The sequence below is a fragment of the Strix uralensis genome, chromosome 11 (assembly GCF_047716275.1).
Source record: "Strix uralensis isolate ZFMK-TIS-50842 chromosome 11, bStrUra1, whole genome shotgun sequence".
Classification (NCBI taxonomy): Eukaryota; Metazoa; Chordata; class Aves; order Strigiformes; family Strigidae; genus Strix; species Strix uralensis.
In genome coordinates this window covers 24440888-24459398 of record NC_133982.1, presented here as the reverse complement: position 1 = coordinate 24459398, position 18511 = coordinate 24440888, and the positions used below count along the sequence as shown (strand labels likewise).

The 18511-nt window shown below is 37.2% G+C and overlaps 1 protein-coding gene across 3 annotated transcripts in view; it reads right to left on the bottom strand.

Annotated features, from left to right (window-relative positions):
• Window positions 1–13112, bottom strand: part of UNC13C (unc-13 homolog C) — a 164474-nt gene extending 151362 nt beyond the window's left edge. The window contains exons 1-3 of one of the 3 annotated variants that reach the window (XM_074879935.1): window positions 12558–13112; window positions 4099–4133; window positions 275–3504 (exon numbers count right to left, since the gene is read on the bottom strand). In XM_074879935.1, coding sequence (XP_074736036.1) covers window positions 275–3242 — 2968 coding nt within the window. In that variant the 5' untranslated portion in view covers window positions 3243–3504; window positions 4099–4133; window positions 12558–13112. The remainder of the gene's footprint in view (window positions 1–274; window positions 3505–4098; window positions 4134–12557) is intronic. The other 2 variants (XM_074879938.1, XM_074879937.1) reach the window with 2 other exon arrangements.
• Window positions 13113–18511: the final 5399 nt, after the last annotated feature.

Below are 18511 nucleotides of genomic sequence, written 5' to 3'. Positions count from 1 at the left end.
GTGAAATTTAATTTTCAAGTTGCTGAAATTTAAAGCAATACAATTGCTTACAAACATGTTTGACTAAACATTCAGAAAATTCCTTCAAAACAAACTGGTAATATTTTAGCCTTTTGACATCCATGGGACTATTTCATAGTGTGAACAAAAGCAGACATAGCAGGATTTTTGTCACCAAATCCAATGAAAGCAGGATCAGGTACCATACAGAAGCTAATGTCCAATCTAGTAAGAACAATGTTTTACTTAAAAGACAATAATAAAATACTATTACCTCCAGCAAGGATCTTCTCCTCCAAATCGCTCATTTGTTTCTTGTATGCTTTTAAAGCAGCTTCTTTAAATGATGGTCGAATTCTTTTTTTCTTTGGAGTTTCAGTAAGCATCTCCGGGATGTTCTGATTTTCATCTTCCCTTACTTCCATGTCAGCAGCCATGTCAGTTTCAACTTCCAATATCTCTTCACTGACCACACTGTCCAACTGTGTGGCATATTGCTCCTCTGGTAGTATTGCATATGAAGTTTCATACAAAGGCTGCCCCAATTCACATTCTTGGACCTGCTCACTAGTTTCACTACTATTAGTTCTATTTTCTAGTTTAGCGAGGACTTGTTCCATTACTTCTACATAGTCTGTTTCATTCTCACCATGTGGTTCAATTAAGTCTTCCTCATACTCTGCTTTGTAGCAATAAGGTTCAGCATAAACATCAGAATCGAGCGTTGTACTCGATTCATTTGCAGTAGACTGAGATAAAGTTCTAAACCTTCCCATGAAAGATGAACCACTGTCTTCATACCCACTTAAACTCTGTGTACTTTTATTCCAGACTACTTCTAAAGCTGATTTAGCGCGTTGAAGTGTAGATCCAAATTTAGGAAAGCTGAAAGTCTTATCAGAAAGGTCTATGCTTAATCGGCTATGCCATGATTTAGGGGCTGTTTCTTCTGAGTCATCGCTTGGTAGTTCACTCTGACTTCGGTACATCATAGGCAATCTGTTTTGATTCTGATAAGGGGAAAGAGAATTTGTTTCCTGATAATCATCATATTGACCGGTCCACTGACTTTGTGATTCGCTATCAAGTCCTGGACATGATGGAGAAGTACCATCAAGGGTAAAATCGTAGCTTTCAGTATCATACTGGAAATCAGAACTTTGGCACTTTCCAAAATCTGTCTGTTGATCTGAAGGGCTGCTCATATCATACACAAAAACTTCCTGTGCGGATGAGTCTAGGCCCAAATCTGCCCCTTGTTCCAACTGATTCCAGTCTTTCCATGGGGAAAGATCATCATGCAAAGAAAGCTGAGAATCACTATAGTGGCTTCTGTCTCCAGATGCACATATTATTCCATTGCTTACTCCACTATCAATGGTTTCTGTATTCTCCACTTCGTTTTGCTCTGGATACTGTTGCATATCTTGGACAACCGCCTGTTCCTGGGAACTGCCATACCAGTCTGTAGAATCGTCTTGCCTGCGCTGCCAAAGTTCTCGATCAGAGGAAGACAATAGTGAACTGCCATTTGTTCTGCAAAAATACTGGTTTTCAGAAAAATCCTCAGAGTAAGACTGACACAATTTTGAGAAATCTGACTCTGAACGGCTAAGCTTCGGTGTTGCAAAGTCATTCTGTAAATGCCATAGAGGAGTCATGTCTGAATAATAGGTCTTCGATTGTTTTTCCACGGTGTCAAACTCTGGTGACTGATTGCCATAATTTCTTCTATTTGAATAGGTGCTAATGTCAGCAGTTCTGTTAAGGTCTTTAGTATCTGGGGACTCGATACTCCCCTTTGTAGTGCTTGTTTTTATTTGAAGTGCTGATTTAGATATCTTTGCATAACTGTTCTTATTTATATCTGATTCCAAATCTTTATCGCTGTCAGGTGACTCCCAGTCATGTATTTTAGTTTTTGCCTCTACAGTTAAAAGCTTCATATCCATACTCTCATATGTCTGAGAGGAAGGTAGTCCTCTTTCTCTTTTGTCTTTTATGTCATGGGAAAATATATCCGTAGAAATCCCAATGCCAGTTCCCTTAAGCTTATATGACTTTTTTAAAATCAAATCTCTCTGCTGTGATGACTCAAAGTAAACAAGAATGGGCCTTGGCTTTGCATTTGGACAGTCTCTTTGTTGCCCCAGTCTTTGGGCAAACTCAATTTTAATAGTGCTTTGTGCCTCTGAGAACCCCATTTTATCTATTAGTATCTTGTAAACTATGCTTCCAGTTTTTTCAAGCCTCTCTTCAGGCACATTTAGAAATCTAAGACTTGCTTTGTTTCCTGGATGGCCTATCTGCTTAATGTAGTCATGTATGTCCCGAGTTTCTCTTCTGGACTGTACAAATCCAGTTCGCAATTGTTCAATTTCATTTTGTACAACTTCTACACTACTAGAAATTTCATCAATTGATTGTTTCAGAGCATTAACATGCCCTCTTAATTCAGAGAGTTCTGTTTCAATTTGACTTATTCCCTGAAGCTCTTTAAAGATCATTTCCATAACATCATGGGTTTGACTAATACAACCTGTCGAACTAAAGCCAGGTTCAAGAGTATTTGATTTCTGGTGACGGCCAGTTCTGTCCAGAGATTTACTTCTTAAGCCCCATGTTTTCTTCCATGTACTTAGTTCTGAGTCTGACGAGACACATTCTTGGCTCTTCTTCCATTTCCTTAGTTTTCGTAAAGCTCCCAGCTTCAGTGTGTGTAAAGTGCGTTCTCCATCTGAGCTTCCATCAGATGGTGCAAGGCTGCTTAAGCTTTTTCTGTTGCGTCTCACAGGCATTGTGTGTGATAAGTATTCGTTTTTCTTGCTATTACTTTTTACTTCACTTAATGACTCAGAATATGAACTATCATTTGAAGATAGATCTTGAACTATATCTTCATTATTACTATTTTTTGTTACAAAAATATGCTTTTGCAGTCCATTGGCAATAGCAACTCTGTAACTGAATGTTGGAGAGAGTGAAAATTCTCTATTACTTTCCTCTTCTTCAGTTGATAAGTTGCGAGCAGATGGGCACTTGGCAATCTTTTTAACAGTGCTTTTTAAAGTATTTGAAAATTTTGGATTCTTTGTTTGTCCAATCTGAGTTAAGTCTTGTTCCTTTTTGCTCTGACAACTCTCTTTCCTTTTTGTATTATTTCCCGATTTCTTTGTAAACATTCCTTTGCAAATCTTATATATGTAAGAGGAGATCAGGCTCTTTAAAAGGGCAGAAACCATGGAGTGTAATTATATTAAGCTGTTTCCACAAAACACAATTTTTGATCCAGACAAGTATTTGTATCTCCAACAGGATCATCAGCATATGTTTCATCAGAGACTATAGATATATAAACTGCTGATGCTCTGGTATCATTGACAGAAAAAAAAATTAAAAAAAAAAAAAAAAAAATCACACATCTGCTTGTTGGAAACCAAATCCTGAAGGAGTTTTGTATGTCTTGCAAAATCTCACTCTGTTGCGCATGGCTTCTTGAAGTGTCTAAAAAGGAGGGAATGACATTACAATGGCTGCCAAACAAACTTATTATTCAATAATATTGATGTTGTTTTAACTGGGTTACAATAGAAACACAGAGGAGTTAAGTATTTATTTATGCTTTCCCCTTAATTGTCCAAGTAGAATTTTCCATGAACAATTGAAGTTGAAAGCAGCTCTAGGCAACTATTTTTAACATAAATGAATAAGATACACTTATTTACAGGCTTCTTTGTCCCGTTTAATTCCCTGACTTTAACTGAGATATTTGGTATTAATGCTGTCCGCTTTTTTCCAGAGTAATGACATTTCAATTTAGATCCATATGATATACTGCAGTAGTCAAAAAAATGACAGGGGAACAAATTGTTACTAGCTAGTAAAACAGAAGCAGAAAGGTCTCTCTCAGTTCATCTTTCAGAGCAAGGTAGGATTTTGCACAACAAATCAGTATTGTATCAATGAAGTACTGTTTCATCTTGAGATTGAATCATGCACATGACTATGGTTTGAGAAATAGGTGCTTTTTTTTTTTTTTTTTTTTTATACCAGACTGTAACACATGGTACGGTAAGCCAGGACTTAAAGTGGGCATACCTTCTTGATTTCTCTTCTTTAAGAAGAAAAAAAACCTACAGAAAACAACAGAAGATCATAATGACAACTGATGGACATTCTCATCCAGGTTACTAAGTTTTACATTGTTCTGGTCACAGAAAAAAAAAAACAACAAAACCACCCTACACAAAATGAAAGGAAGAGAAAGAAACAAATATTATTTATAAGTCTCAGGACAAAGCCAGCTTCCATTACAACAGGAAAACAATTTGATCTAAAATATGGAAGAGTAAGAAAAGATTTCATGGGGTACCTGGAAGATTCTATTCCATAAAACAAAAGCTTGTATTCCATAGATATGTAGTCAATGCATTTTAAACATATAAATGTACTTTTTTATACAGCATATCATTCACCTCAGTCTCATAGCTGCAGAATAAAACCAAGTCAAATAGCTCAAAAAATCCAACAAAGAAGTAGTTCTTAAAATGACAAGTTCCATTTCTAAACCAGCTAAAAATTCTTTGGCAGAATAAGAAGTTGATTTAGCTACAGGGTATATGAAGGGTTAAAATTTGCTCTGTGGTGTCTTGAGAGGAATAAAGGACATGAACTGTCCTCTTTGTCTGCAAACAGCATGGCACTGTGTGAAAAAATACGGTCTGTTCACACACCTCGAAACCTGGTCTTTTCATTGCAGAGTTTGTCTTCACCGACCTTACTATTATACTCCTGTTATGATCAATAATAAACACTAACTACTGATTCATACTGCATCAGGAAAATCCACTATGCTGAATAGAGCCCAAGCAAAGCTGGTAAAAACCTGGTTGGCTTCTGGCATCCTGGAACAGAGGATGTAAACAGACTTTTCTTTTCCACTTATAACAAAATTGGGATGCAGCCTAAGAGCAAGCAGAACAAGAATAGGCAACGTTCTTCATCCTTCTCAAAGTTGCTGCCTATTATTTTATAAAAGGTGAAATATTTGTGGAACATTAATCATATTTTTAACACATATGCATCAGCATAGCTCTTGTGACTTCTTTTACTTCCAGGCTTATGCCTGAAGTCAGAGTGTTGAGAGTGAATTAAGAGCAAGCAATGTTTGCAAGCAAAAGAATGCTCAATGAGACTGCATGCAATTTTCAAGGCATGCAAATAGCATCTCAGAATATTACAAAGCTCTTGCTAGAGCCAAGGCTGCCTTGTTTTCACATATTATTAAGTAGAGGAAGGAACCATCCTGGGACACTTTTCAATATCAAAGGCATGTTTCTAGACGTAGAAACACTTGTTACCATTCAGCTCTTACACTGAATATCTGTAACCATTTATTTAACAAGATTGAAGTGTGACTGCCTGCCTTCTCTGCCCACACAACCACAGCTTTTTAAGTGCCCTCTTACAGAAACTTCATTCAGATGACTTGGACATTCTTCTCATTGAACAGCCTTCAAACCAACAATGTATAAACGAGCTAGAAGGCTTGTTTACTGGCTCAGCCTACAAAACATCAAGAAATAATGAAATTATCATTGGAATCTGGAACATTTTCATTCAATTTAAATAAGGTTTAATTCTCTGTAGAAGAATCTTGATCTCATAGCCAGCCATATATATGTTTTATCCAATGCCTAACCCATGCTTTTTATCGGAGATAATTGAAAGGATTATAAATAGCTGCAAACGCAGAACTCAATTTATTTGAACCCAGTTTCTGACAACGCCATAGTAAATTAAAAGCTGTGTTGTTACAAACACACAAAGATCTGCTAAATGGAGCAGATTTATGTTCTCTCATGCGAGTTCCATTCCATTGCAGCTATATAGTCATATGATCTGTTCATCAGTTTACAGTCTACCATTTCTCTGTCAAATACTCATTTTCTAAAATGGTATTTCTACACATGGAATCAATTTTAAGTCATTATAGGTCTCATCCATTTATTTTTGTAAAGATTCACATAGGGTTGTTCTTACAGTTTTAAATTGGTGTAGGTTAAAACTCTAGGAAATAAGGAACTGTTTTTTGAGAAGCACATAGGAATAAGTCAATTATTTGAAGGAGCTACAAGATGTCATTCAGCGATTTTCCTGGTTTTATCCAGTTCTCCCAATAAACCATCATGACCCCATTTTTTATTTTCACTCTGCTTGTTTATTGACTTAAATAAATTTACATGATAAAGTTGAACACAGATGGGTTAACCCATTCTAACCCATTCTAAGCATAAGGAATACAGTTGAAATGTTTCAGCACTAAAGTACAGACTATATGCTAGATGGTTATAGAGCAGGAAGCTGGAAAGTGTTATGGATTGTGAGAGAAGAAATAAAAGAAATTGTTGAGGGGTTCCTTCTGTAAAGAAAGAACACAATGACACTTCCTTCAACTTCTTACCCATAGCAAGTCTGAATACAGACTTTTGTCAATCCACTTGATGGTGAACAGGTAATTTGGATTGATTTCAAGGATGCTGTTGACAACAAAGCATTGTCAAAATAAAACTTGTCAGTTGCCAGCATCATGTATAAAACTAATGTGTCACGTAGGTGGGGGGCGGATTGGGCTGGGTTAAGAATGATAGCTTTTTAAATAATACAAGCAGTGTATTTTAGTTACATGTCTGAACAGCAGATCCTTACAGATTCCTTTTTTTTTTTTTTATTTTATCAAATCCAGCATTCTGTTTTGATAAAGAAAGAAAATTGAATCATCTTAAAAAAAGAATTCAGTATTTAAAAAGAATAGCTAGATCACTGTTGACCTCCTGTTCAGATCCCAGTAAATGAAGCTGTAGAGCAGCAGCCCTCTCCATTCAGAGGTAGCTTTGTGGATGCAGACTGTCCCCTCAAAAAAGCAAGAAACAGGCAGAACCATAGCCCTGCTTAACCTTTACACTATTAATCAACTACAGGGGCCTGTGTGTATTGGAAGGGGACAGGGAAGAAGATGAGACTAAAGTGCAGTCTCCCTCTATAAAAAGGCATACGGCAGCTGTGCATTCATGACACCAAGACAGTAGGGGAAAGCAAAACAAAACCAAAACGTCTTTTTCTGCAGCAATACCATTCCGTATTCCTGCCAAAGTCACTACTGGCTACAGGCAGAAACATCTATTTGTGATACGCACAATACTTCACAGAAATTTAATTAATCACACATACAAACAAAATGTAAACAATCCACTTTGCAGCCTCAGAAACTAAGGCTAAGAGAGATTCTCTTACTACCAAGAACCTAAGCAATCAACAACAGAATAACTAGAATTCAGATCTACAGATTTCTCAATAATGGTCTTTCACTAGTCTCATAGTCACCTGGGAACAAGGTTATCCTGACATAACTGTACTTACCATCAGTGTTTGTCTGTTGGGCAAAACCTATGCTACCTTACTTTAGACAAGCATAACTGCGTATACTCCAGATTGCTTCATTAGTTTGCTGTAACGGTAGCATTATACTGACAATCTCAGATGACCTAATTCAGGAGAACTTAATTTGAAACAATTATCTGCTCCTTTATATTATTAAATTTTCCTAGTATTCTTAAATACTGCCATTTTTATTCTGTGTTATTGGCGAGTCTTTCAAGGTAAAGTGGTTCTCATCTACACAGATGAGCTGCCTGCAGACCCTGACAAAGACAGGGACAACAGCAAGGAGGTAGTTCTGCTGTCTCTTTTGGATACTCTTTGTTCCAGGAGTTCCTCAGGTCTTCACCTGCAGAGTTCTGCTCTATCCTATCACCCCCCTCAATATTCACATGACAGCATGAAGAGCTATCAGCACTCTCTCCTTTTGGCTAGAATGCTATTCCTATTGTCCATCAATATACTTTGGAAACTTCACTATATATGCTTATTTATCTGGTGATATTTCTTTACAGATCCTGCTAGTAATGTATCTAACCACCAGTAAACATGTTGTCTTTCTATTTATGGGGAATGTTACCAATACAACTAACCACCAAACTGCTGTTTCAAACCCCAGTCTAAAGAGACTACAATCTGCTTATTTTTTTAACCCACAAGGCATACTGCTGTCCTGAAGAGCTTGCACGTATACTCATCACGTACACTATGGAATCCAATCTAAAACTTTAACAGTCATAATGCAAGACTGGTCATTCATAGCTGTTACTTGACTCGTTTGTTCTTTCAGCATACAACTTCAGCGAGTTTAAGGATAACAACAGATGCAAGCTGCACATGCTTAAAACTGACTTTGGCTCATTGTGATTTAGAACAGCATCTGAAACAGAAACCACATATAGAACTTTGTATATTAGTGATTTAACTCTGTGATTTAACAGTTATTTGCAATTAAACTACTCTAATGTACAGACGCATATTGTCTTCAGGACCGCTTAGAAGAAAATGTAAATTCCCAGCTAGCTAGGATGAGTTCTAGAGAGAAAAGTAGTCTTAACTGCTCCCCTACTGCTATGGCACTGTGAGAAAAGAGGATTTTTTTGCAGTCAAAGATTTTTTTCCTCAGTTACTGTTGAAGACAGACATGAGTTGAAAAAAAATAAACGTTTATCCTGCAATAATTTTTCTCACTTTTTTAGTTACACATAAAGGTGTGGAGAATAGTGTATTTGTAACATTTGTGTTTCTCTGAGAAGTCTTGTTACAGCAACTGTGAGGATAAAGTTGCCAATCAATTATTGATGAACTACTAAAAATTGTTGAAGACATTTAGAACACTATTTATTTCTTTAGAAACAAATGTGTAGCACGGTATTTATATTAAAAATATTGAAGCCATTATCCTTAAAGGACAATGGCCTTGACTAGAACTAAAAATAAAAGGAAGAGATTTGCCAAATATAGTAGATTAATACTTAAATGTAAAAAGCTATTGAACAGATTCCTAAAGTTAAAATGTGCTCCATTTAGAGAGCTTAGTATAGTGTATTTGAATATATTAATGCACACAATGGTTAAGAGACTGCAGATGATTTGGAACACAGCTTCAATATTATTTGGCTAAATGTAGTAACCTTTTTTTCCTTATTGTTTCTATTTATTTCCTCAACTTTTTAAAGAAAAAGAAGAAAAAGAAGAGAATGTAGTGTATAAAGAAGGTGGCAATAGTGAACCCAAGAGTCCTTCTCCCTCCTTTTATAGCTGTATATATGATGTATGTTGTCCTACATAAACTTATTTTCAGTCAACATTCTCACTTCAAAAGCTGCTAAGATTTGGAGATAATTCCACTTAATAGTCCATTCCTATTTAAATGCAGGCTACAAAAAGAATGGAAAACCCAGAGAGGGAACAGTTATTTGCTGACAATATGGGGATAATTTAATTACTAAGACAGTACCAGGCATATTAGCTTCTAAGTATGAGTTAGACTATTACATGCATGCTATTATGTCAGATTACCACAAATATACAAAAGATTTACTGTACAGAGTACTGAAGAATCAGAACCTATTTAATGCCTTTAAAAAATAGAAAGAATCAACATGCATTTGACCACATCTCAGCTCTGTCCTGAATTTTGTCTTTTTGTTTTTCATAAGGAGTTTTCTTTAGAGCATTATACCTTGAGAGCCCAAGTGATTTAATTTACACTGAAGCATAACACATATGCAGAAGATACATTTACAGTATACTAAGTGTACATTCAAAGTCCTATATAACCTTTCAAATTTTTCAGCAACTTTAAACCAACTAAATCCATCAGAAGATACATAAAAATCCCTCAATTTTCTTCCAGGTATAGAATTTTAATCATCTCATTGTACCGGCCTGAGCCTTGGGATGGGCAATTCTCTGCCCTGAATTAGATCTCTTCTGGACAGAAACCACCATGGAGTTTGTGACCATGTGTGCAATACATCACTCTACATAACACAGAGATACAGAGATAATAGAGAGCTGTGACTTCTTTGTTTGTTTTTTGGGGTGACTTTGTTTTTTACCTACATACAAAAATTCTCTGTGAAATATTTAGATTAAGGCACCAAATTTAAATGGGCAAAATGTTACTTGTAAGCTCTCTGGATTCCATCCTTCCCCCACAAAGAGGTTTAAAATATCTTCTAAAACGTAGTTTAATAATTCCCTTAAATTTTTAGAACACAAAAGTATGAAATAGACAGGTTTTGATAAAGAGGTCTTTCATTTGATAAATGGTAGCAATCATCTGTGACATTTACATTTGAAAAATGCCACAAGCACAAACCACTACAACTACTGTTGACAGCAACATACACTAGGATGAGTAGGCACACACAGCTAGGAGCTGTGTTTGCTAAACATCTGAAATGACATTCATTGATAAGAATAGAAGATGTTAAACATAATTCTAAACATGACGCAAAAATTTTATAAGCAAAAATTCTCTGCTTTCTTCGCTTCAATATACTGACAACTATGGAGTGATACTTAGATTTGCACCTGAAAGTAAGAAAATCTGCTTCAGAGCTATCAACCTAATTGAATGACACAGATGAGAAAAACAAAACCTGTACAAGAACCTTCTTAGATGCCAAAGAATTTTTATGCTTCAGAGCTTCTGTTTTACTTTAATGGTCTCACAAGACAGAATCTAGTATACTACTTCATTCTTCCTAGATTTTCACAACACTACAGTTAAAAGAAAATTTGGAATTTTCAATCCTCCTTGACACTTCAATGAATTGAGAGATATTCTGAGCTATCAGTTTTCTCCTCCTTGATAATACTCTGGAATCCCAGCACTTCACCTGTGATTTCCTAAGTGTTTCCACAGTAATATGTAGTTATTATGATAATGTTGAGCTGACATCACTGCAGGATCAAGCAAATGGTATAGTGACAGAAAACCTTTATACAACTCTCTTCAGGTTGTGTAAATTCCACTGAAAAAACCCTCATTTATATTGCATCATGACTTCTTTCTACATTAAAGGTCTTTGAGATGATGGTTAAGCATAATTTCTATCATAATATCATTTATAAAAGTAATTTATGATGAATAAAAGATGGTTTAGCCTTAAATACTACTTTTTGCTCTTAGTGCTTTTAGACTTAGCAGCATTCTCTCAACACTTTTCTCAGTATGCTGATTTATATGGTAAGAAGTAGCACTGTTTTTTAGAACACTCAAATATGTCAAGTAACCTTAAATTTTCAATTGCCAAATCATATTTGTGTATTACACTAAAGGCATCTATTTTATATAATCACTAACAGCTTTGTTCGGGAAACAAGATTACATCACTGACTGTGAAAAATATGTACAACTTCATGATCAGAGTTTAATTTCACATCAGAAAACAATTAAATAACGTTATACCAATGAATGCTTTTAAGGCACAAGAATTCCTGTCAGCCAAGGGTTAACGTCAGTATTAAGATACTGGAACTGATATTAACCCTTTTTGTATCAACGTGTTATAAAAAAAAAAAAAAAATCTTACTTAAAACTGGGCTGCATTCAAATTAGAAATGCAACAGAATGTTTTAAGAGATTTCAGGACTACTGAATAATCAGATGAGAATTATTTTTAATGTCTTAAATGTTTTAAGTCTATTTTTTACAAGACATGCCCACTGTAAGACAACTATTTGTGTCCTTAGTTTAAGGGCACATAGCTTTATGTTCTATTTAACTTATTACATAAAATCAGTAGTCAGCTGAAAGAAAATATTATTAATAAGACAAAAAAGGCAATAGGACCCAGATGCCTAAAGAAAGTTGGGGGTTAACACATACAGTCAGATTTTTATATCTGCATAATAATTCTTCTTAAAGCAAAATGAACCATCAATCTCATAGTAAGAAATTAGTTTCAGCTACTATCACTTGGCCTCTGCAATTGCAGAAGGCAAAATACTAATGTTATCTCCTTGAGCCTAAAAGGATGGACAAAAAAGTAATAAATAGCTATGGGGGTTTCTTCGGTTGTGGACTGGGGGAGGTACATGAGAGAGGGTATTCTTACACATAGGTTTAGCTGTGGAACAGAATCAAGCATGTATTCTAGGCAAGCTGCCTCTTCAAAAGAAGGCTACAGGGTGTTCATCTTGAAGATTAATCAAGACCCAGAAATACACAAGCATCCATAAAGCTCAATTTATTACTAATCCTATCATGAACTAGGAAAAAAGTACTGGCAGATAGAAGCAAAACATACTATATTTCCCCCCTGTATTCATATATCTAAATGATTTTATTTACCTTTTTATACTGATTAAAATGTTCCAACTCATTGTGAAATCAAATACTATACCATCTTACTCAACTTACATTGTGAACTTACCAACATTACAAAATAAAACCCCCACTTTTCAATGAAGTGTTGATTCTTAAGTCCACGAGCTCAGACAGTTTCATCAACATTATAGCATTAGAAAGCAAATCAGTTACAAATCAATGCATTGCATTAGCTAGAACAGTGGGAGGTACATTCAGAATGAAAATAAGGAAAGGAAACAAAGGAAACCGAAAAATGTACATAGACTAGATACAAAAATACAAAGAGGATACGTACCTGGATTATATTCTTCTTAAAAATAAAATAGAAATTACATACCACCATCTTTATATTATTTTCCATTTATGCAGAAATACTGTACACAACTCCATTACTATTTTGCTGTTCTTCCTTCAGCCTTAAAAATGGTACAATACAACATGAGGCTGCTTCTCAGTAATTCAACTCAAGTGCAATCAGGCACGCTGTTAGTCCGCAACGGTATCTGTTCTAAATTCCACCGTATTCCCTAGGCAGCATTAAACGTTGTTTTTTTTTTTTCTCCCTCTCCCGTTTTTTTTCCCCCCTCCTACAACTTGTGCTAACAGCTAAGAGTAATCATGTTGTTAGCTACTAATTCATTCTGCAGCTCAGCTTTATTTCTCCTCTGTAATAGCGTAACGGGAGCCAGCGTCCTACTCATGCTCAAATACAATATCAACATGAGAGAACAGTAATCATCCTGGTGTTTTATGTGCTGGTAACTTCACCCGTTGCTGTTTTCTCCTGTCACTGCTTCTGAATGCAGTATTCGCTGCAATAGCCACAGCCCTCCTGCGTAGAAGGCAGCCCCTCTGCTTCACAGAGAGAGTAAAATAGGCTTATTGAGAAACCTTGCTCACAGAAACAGCACATGCAGTGCATCGTGAGAGCTAGCAGGTGCATCAGTGGCCACAAGGATAACAGTGTGAGATAGTGTCTGTTGCTTGCTAGGGCCATGTTTCACCTAACCTTTTATTTATCAGTCTGACATGACCCAAACAATTGTATAGCTATTTCTTTCAGCATTGCTTTCATCAACAGCTGATGGTTTTTAGTAATGAATCTGCTAAATAGATTCATAATTATTATAATTCCATGATTGTTTAAGGATGCTCCAGATAATAAGAAGCATATCAGTCTGTTTTCCATTAAAAGTATTTTGTATGTTCCCCATTAATACCTAGACAGTAGGACTCAGTCGTTTGTTTACTGGGATTCAAATAAGAGAATGGATTATTATTGTGCATGCAATGAGTAAATTATCCTGTACAGAATACAAAGGGTGTTTCTTAAAATGTTAACTGATGAAATAGTGTAAGGCCATGTTCAGCGTTACATATATTGAAGATATATTTAAAACTCTGACACATGAAGAACTACAGAAATACATCCAGAATGATCCTATATAAAACCATTCCACATACAAAGTATACACATAACCTCAATGTAAAAGTTTCACAAAATGTGTACATGCCTAAAACCACAGGTATACCATTATTCCCCTTCATCTTGGGAGACAGCAGCACTGAAATGCCATATAAAATACAAAGTTTTCAGCTAGTAAATTACATATGCTTCCTGCATAAAAATAAACACAATTTTGTATTTTCTGGTAATAGCTGACACATTTGTAACACAGAAGCTTGTAATTCAGTTATTTACTTCAAAAATATATTAAGGATACCTTGAATAAAAGGCAGCACTTAAAAGAATTTAACAATTTCTAGTGATACTTATTTAAAGCTTATTGGTTGTAGCTTTCACTTTATGCAACCCTTGTATTATTGTTAGTGATGTGATCTTGGGATACAGTGGTTTTTAAGTACAATTTATAAATGGAACAGTTCTAGAAGCAAATATCTTACAGTGGTAAAATTAATATTTTGGATTTTTTTGGTATATCATCGTAAAAATAATTACAGACCATCATATTTATTATGTCCTGCTGAAATGAATGCAACCTAGAAATACTCCATTAATTAGATTTATAGTCAAGAACCAGATGAATGAATGCTTTATTATTCAAATGCTATTGTAGTTATTAGCCTGTGGCAATTACTTAATATTCTATCTAAACTTAAACAAACTGATGCTTCAAATCTGCCCCGTTGCATGCCAACAAAAAATACAATAAAACTTTTATATAAGTGCAAAATAGGAAATATTCCACTGATATCAGTACTCACTGATATAGTCCTAATTACAGGAGATGTAATAGTAATGCCTCTCAAGATCAACAGGACTGCTCATGTAAGGATTAAAAAAAAGAAAAATCAGGCAGCCTAATGAAGCATGGCCACCCACAGTAGATATGCACTTAGAACAGAAATAAATTGGGTTTTTAAGATTAAGCAGATGGTCTTGAGAGTACAGACAGTAAAAACAGTAAATATTGGGAATGTTTTGCAAAAAAAAAAAAGTTTTGTCTCTTAATAAAAAACTGTTTGCAGGTAACGTTTACTCATAACACTTACATTAATGTTGTTACCTTGAAGCAAGTTCCTAAGTACTCACCCTGTTTATACTAATCTGTTACATTACCAGATGTTGAATGTTTCTATTTGAAGCCACTTATTTGATAGGTCAGCACAAGCATGGAATTTTTCTCTGCCAAATGTATCATTCGGTTGATATTTAAGAAGGAAGACCAAACCAAACCAAAAATTAATCCAAAGACCTTCAGAACTAATTATGATTTATCTACCCTGGAATTACAATTCCATGCAGAACTTGCCCAAGCCAGCAAAATGCTGACTTTGCTCATAATGATACTGGCCAATCAAGAATCTAGTTTCATGTATAAATACATACTTGCAACTGGAGCTACCCAAATTCATCTTCACAACAAATTTATGTTGCATCTCTGTTCACATGATCCCCACATAGATATGATGATGAGAACTTTCGATAGTAAATATATGAGCAAAGGTTTTCATCTGTATAGTAGGTAAAATCCTCACAGTTCTGGTAACCCAGAGATACTTGTAAGCCAATGACGAGTGAAACTACTGTGCATCTTGGAAAGGCAACCATGTCAGCCTTCAATAAACTAGCACAAAGGACCAGTTTGCACACATGGGCCACTTGCATTTTTGTGGTTACTCGCCAGTAACCTCACATGTTGATGAAGCTGCCATTAAAGCACCACACCTTTAAGGGTTCACACTGATTTACTACTGTACTTCACAAACACAGTGGTGAAGATATAACCCCCACATGTAGAAGGAAAAGGAAAAATACAGACCATGTCCAGAGATGTTACAATTTGTTAGAGAATTCTAGCCAATCCTTGTATCTTAATGTAGAAAACCAACAAACCCCACCAAAACCAAACACCATCACCACACCACCCCAAAAAAACCCAAACCCCAATGGGCAGCTATAAGTCCTCATGAAGAGAACAGCTATCCTGTATGCCTATTTCCATGACTGTGTGATCACGACTTTCAGAGATGATTTTTGAAATTCTTAGGAATAAAAGTCTGTTCTGTGAAAATATTTCACTAATTTCCATCTCTATTTTTAAATAATAAAACCAGTGTTAAATAACATAACTATTATAGATATTATTTGACTATTTCTAGTGTTTAATACTTATATGGAAATATGACAATTATAAACTGATGCAACTTAGAAGTAATTTATATTTCATGATGGATTTATTTCAGCCTGAAAGTTGGAAAAGCTGTCACAGAATTAAGTTATCTTTCTCCCACCCCCCATCTCCCTGGTCTGCTTAAGGGATGGATTTTCTCTTTCATTAAAGAAACACAATAACTGTCAAATCTTAAGTCTAATCAATCAAGTAAAAATAAATTTAATCATGTGCTGTTTGACATCTTTGTTGGTGACACGGACAGTGGGATCGAGGCACCCTCAGCAAGTTTGCCGACAACACCGAGCTGTGTGGTGGGGTCTACACGCTGGAGGGAAGGGATGTGCCATCCAGAGGGACCTGGACAGGCTGGAGAGGTGGGCCCGTGCAATCCTCATGAAGTTCAACAAGGCCAAGTGCAAGGTCCTGCCCATGGGTCAGGGCAATCCCAAGCACAAATACAGGCTGGGTGATGAGTGGATTGAGAGCAGCCCTGAGGAGAAGGACTTGGGGGTATTAGTGGATGGAAAACTGACTGTGAGCCAGCAATGTGCGCTCGCAGCCCAGAAAGCCAACGGTGTCCTGGGCTGCATCAGGAGAAGTGTGGTCAGCAGGTCAAGGGAGGGGATTCTCCTTCTCTACTCTGCTCTTGTGAGACCCCAATCTGGAGTACTGTGTCCACCTCTGGGGACCCCAATGTAAGACAGACATGGACCTGCTGGAGTGAGTCCAGAGGAGGCCATAAAGATGCTCAGGGGGCTGGAGCACCTCCCCTGTGAGGACAGGCTGAGAGAGTTGGGGGTGTTCAGCCTGAAGAAGACAAGGCTCTGGGGAGACCTTATAGTGGCCTTCCAGTACTTAAAGGGGCTACAGGAAAGATGGAGAGGGACTCTTTATCAGGGAGTGTAGGGATAGGATGAGGGGTAACGATTTTAAACTGAAATAGGGTGGATTTAGATTAGACATAGGGAAGAAATTCTTTCCTGTGAGGGTGGTGAGGCCCTGGCACAGGTTGCCCAGAGAAGCTGTGGCTGCCCCCTCCCTGGCAGGGTTCAAGGCCAGGTTGGACGGGGCTTTGGGCAACCTGGGCTAGTGGAAGGTGGCCCTGCCCGGGGCAGGGGGGTTGGAACTAGATGGTCTTTGAGGTCCCTTCCAACCCAAACCAGTCTGTGATTCTACGGATCAGTTGTTAAATCGTAATAGTTTGAGCTAATCAGATTGGGGGGGTGTGAAACTGGGAGGATTTGAAAGGAAGTTTCTCTAGTCAACCCGCCACAGACACCGCGCTGTCTTCAGCCGCAGCGATGTGCGGCCCCGCCCCGCGGCCCCCGGAGGCTCGTTCGCAAGCGGCCGCGGCCTGAGCCGGGGCCTGAGGAGCGGAGCAGCGCGGCCGTGCCGCTCCCAGCGCGCCCCCTGCCGGCAGCGCGGCGGCCTCGCCCGGCCCGGCCCGGCCCTCCCGCGCGGGGAGCGGCGCCGCGGGGCGGGGGGGCAGCGGCCGCGGGCGGAGCGGCACCGCCCGGCTTCGGCGGCGTCTGGGTTGAACCTGGGGAAAGTTCTCACGCCTCGAGCTCTTCATAGAATTTCTAGTCTATTGAAAATACAGAGAAACGCACAGAATAGAGCATCTCCAGCCCGGTTTCTTTGGAAGCACACACAGAACTGGAAAGATATTCTTCTCCATACAAGACTTTAATAGAGTGATTATTTTCCTTACAGTAAAGCTCTGTGTTTTCATCTAGAAAGACAACTTTATAATAAGAGGGTAAAATCATTATTCATGAAATATCAAGATTTGTATCTCATAAGTGCATGGAACCCACCTGTGAGCGGCTTTAGATTTTATTTCAGATGACTACAATAAGTGTTTTAGAGTTTCTGAAGTTATGAAGGCTAAGGCCATTTCTTAGTCCGCACTACAAGTTTTCCAGACACTGTTTCCTTAAACCAATTGCTAGGTTTATAAAATTATGCAGTTTGAATCCTATTAGGTGAAGTAAAACCACGTTTGAAATTTTTAAAATAGCAATTAACACAGAACAGGCAAACAATTTAAAAACATGGTGACACCTTCCCGACAGCTGCAATTTAAACAAGTGGGCTGTGATTTCCAAAGGAATCACAAGATGGGATCACAGTGAAAAGCAAATATGGAGGTGGGGGGTGAAGCCCAACAACAACTAAAAGAAAAAATAAAGGCCCATAACGAAGCATATTTCAGGAGGAAAAAGGGAGCTTTCTCCCCATCTGGATATATCAAGCATCCAAAGTCATAATATTATGCATCTGAAGTAGTAACTTACGAACGACATATGTTACTCCTGAAATTTAATGCTCCCATTGTCTTCTTATGACTATTTTCTTCATTACTGCCCTCTAGGAACATGCCCATTCTACAGAGTATTTGATTTTCTTGTCTAGCAAAGTAGAATGCTTGCCAAAGAATTTTTTAAAATCAAGAATCTGACTCAGGTGCCACTTTTCATGTAAGGAACTGTTTTTTGGTTTGATGCTTTGCTGCTTTCTATTATTGTGTCCCTTTATGCTTTGCCATAATTACAACATTTTCTACAGTAACTGATCTCTTACAAACACTAGTATTAAAAGATTAAACTCT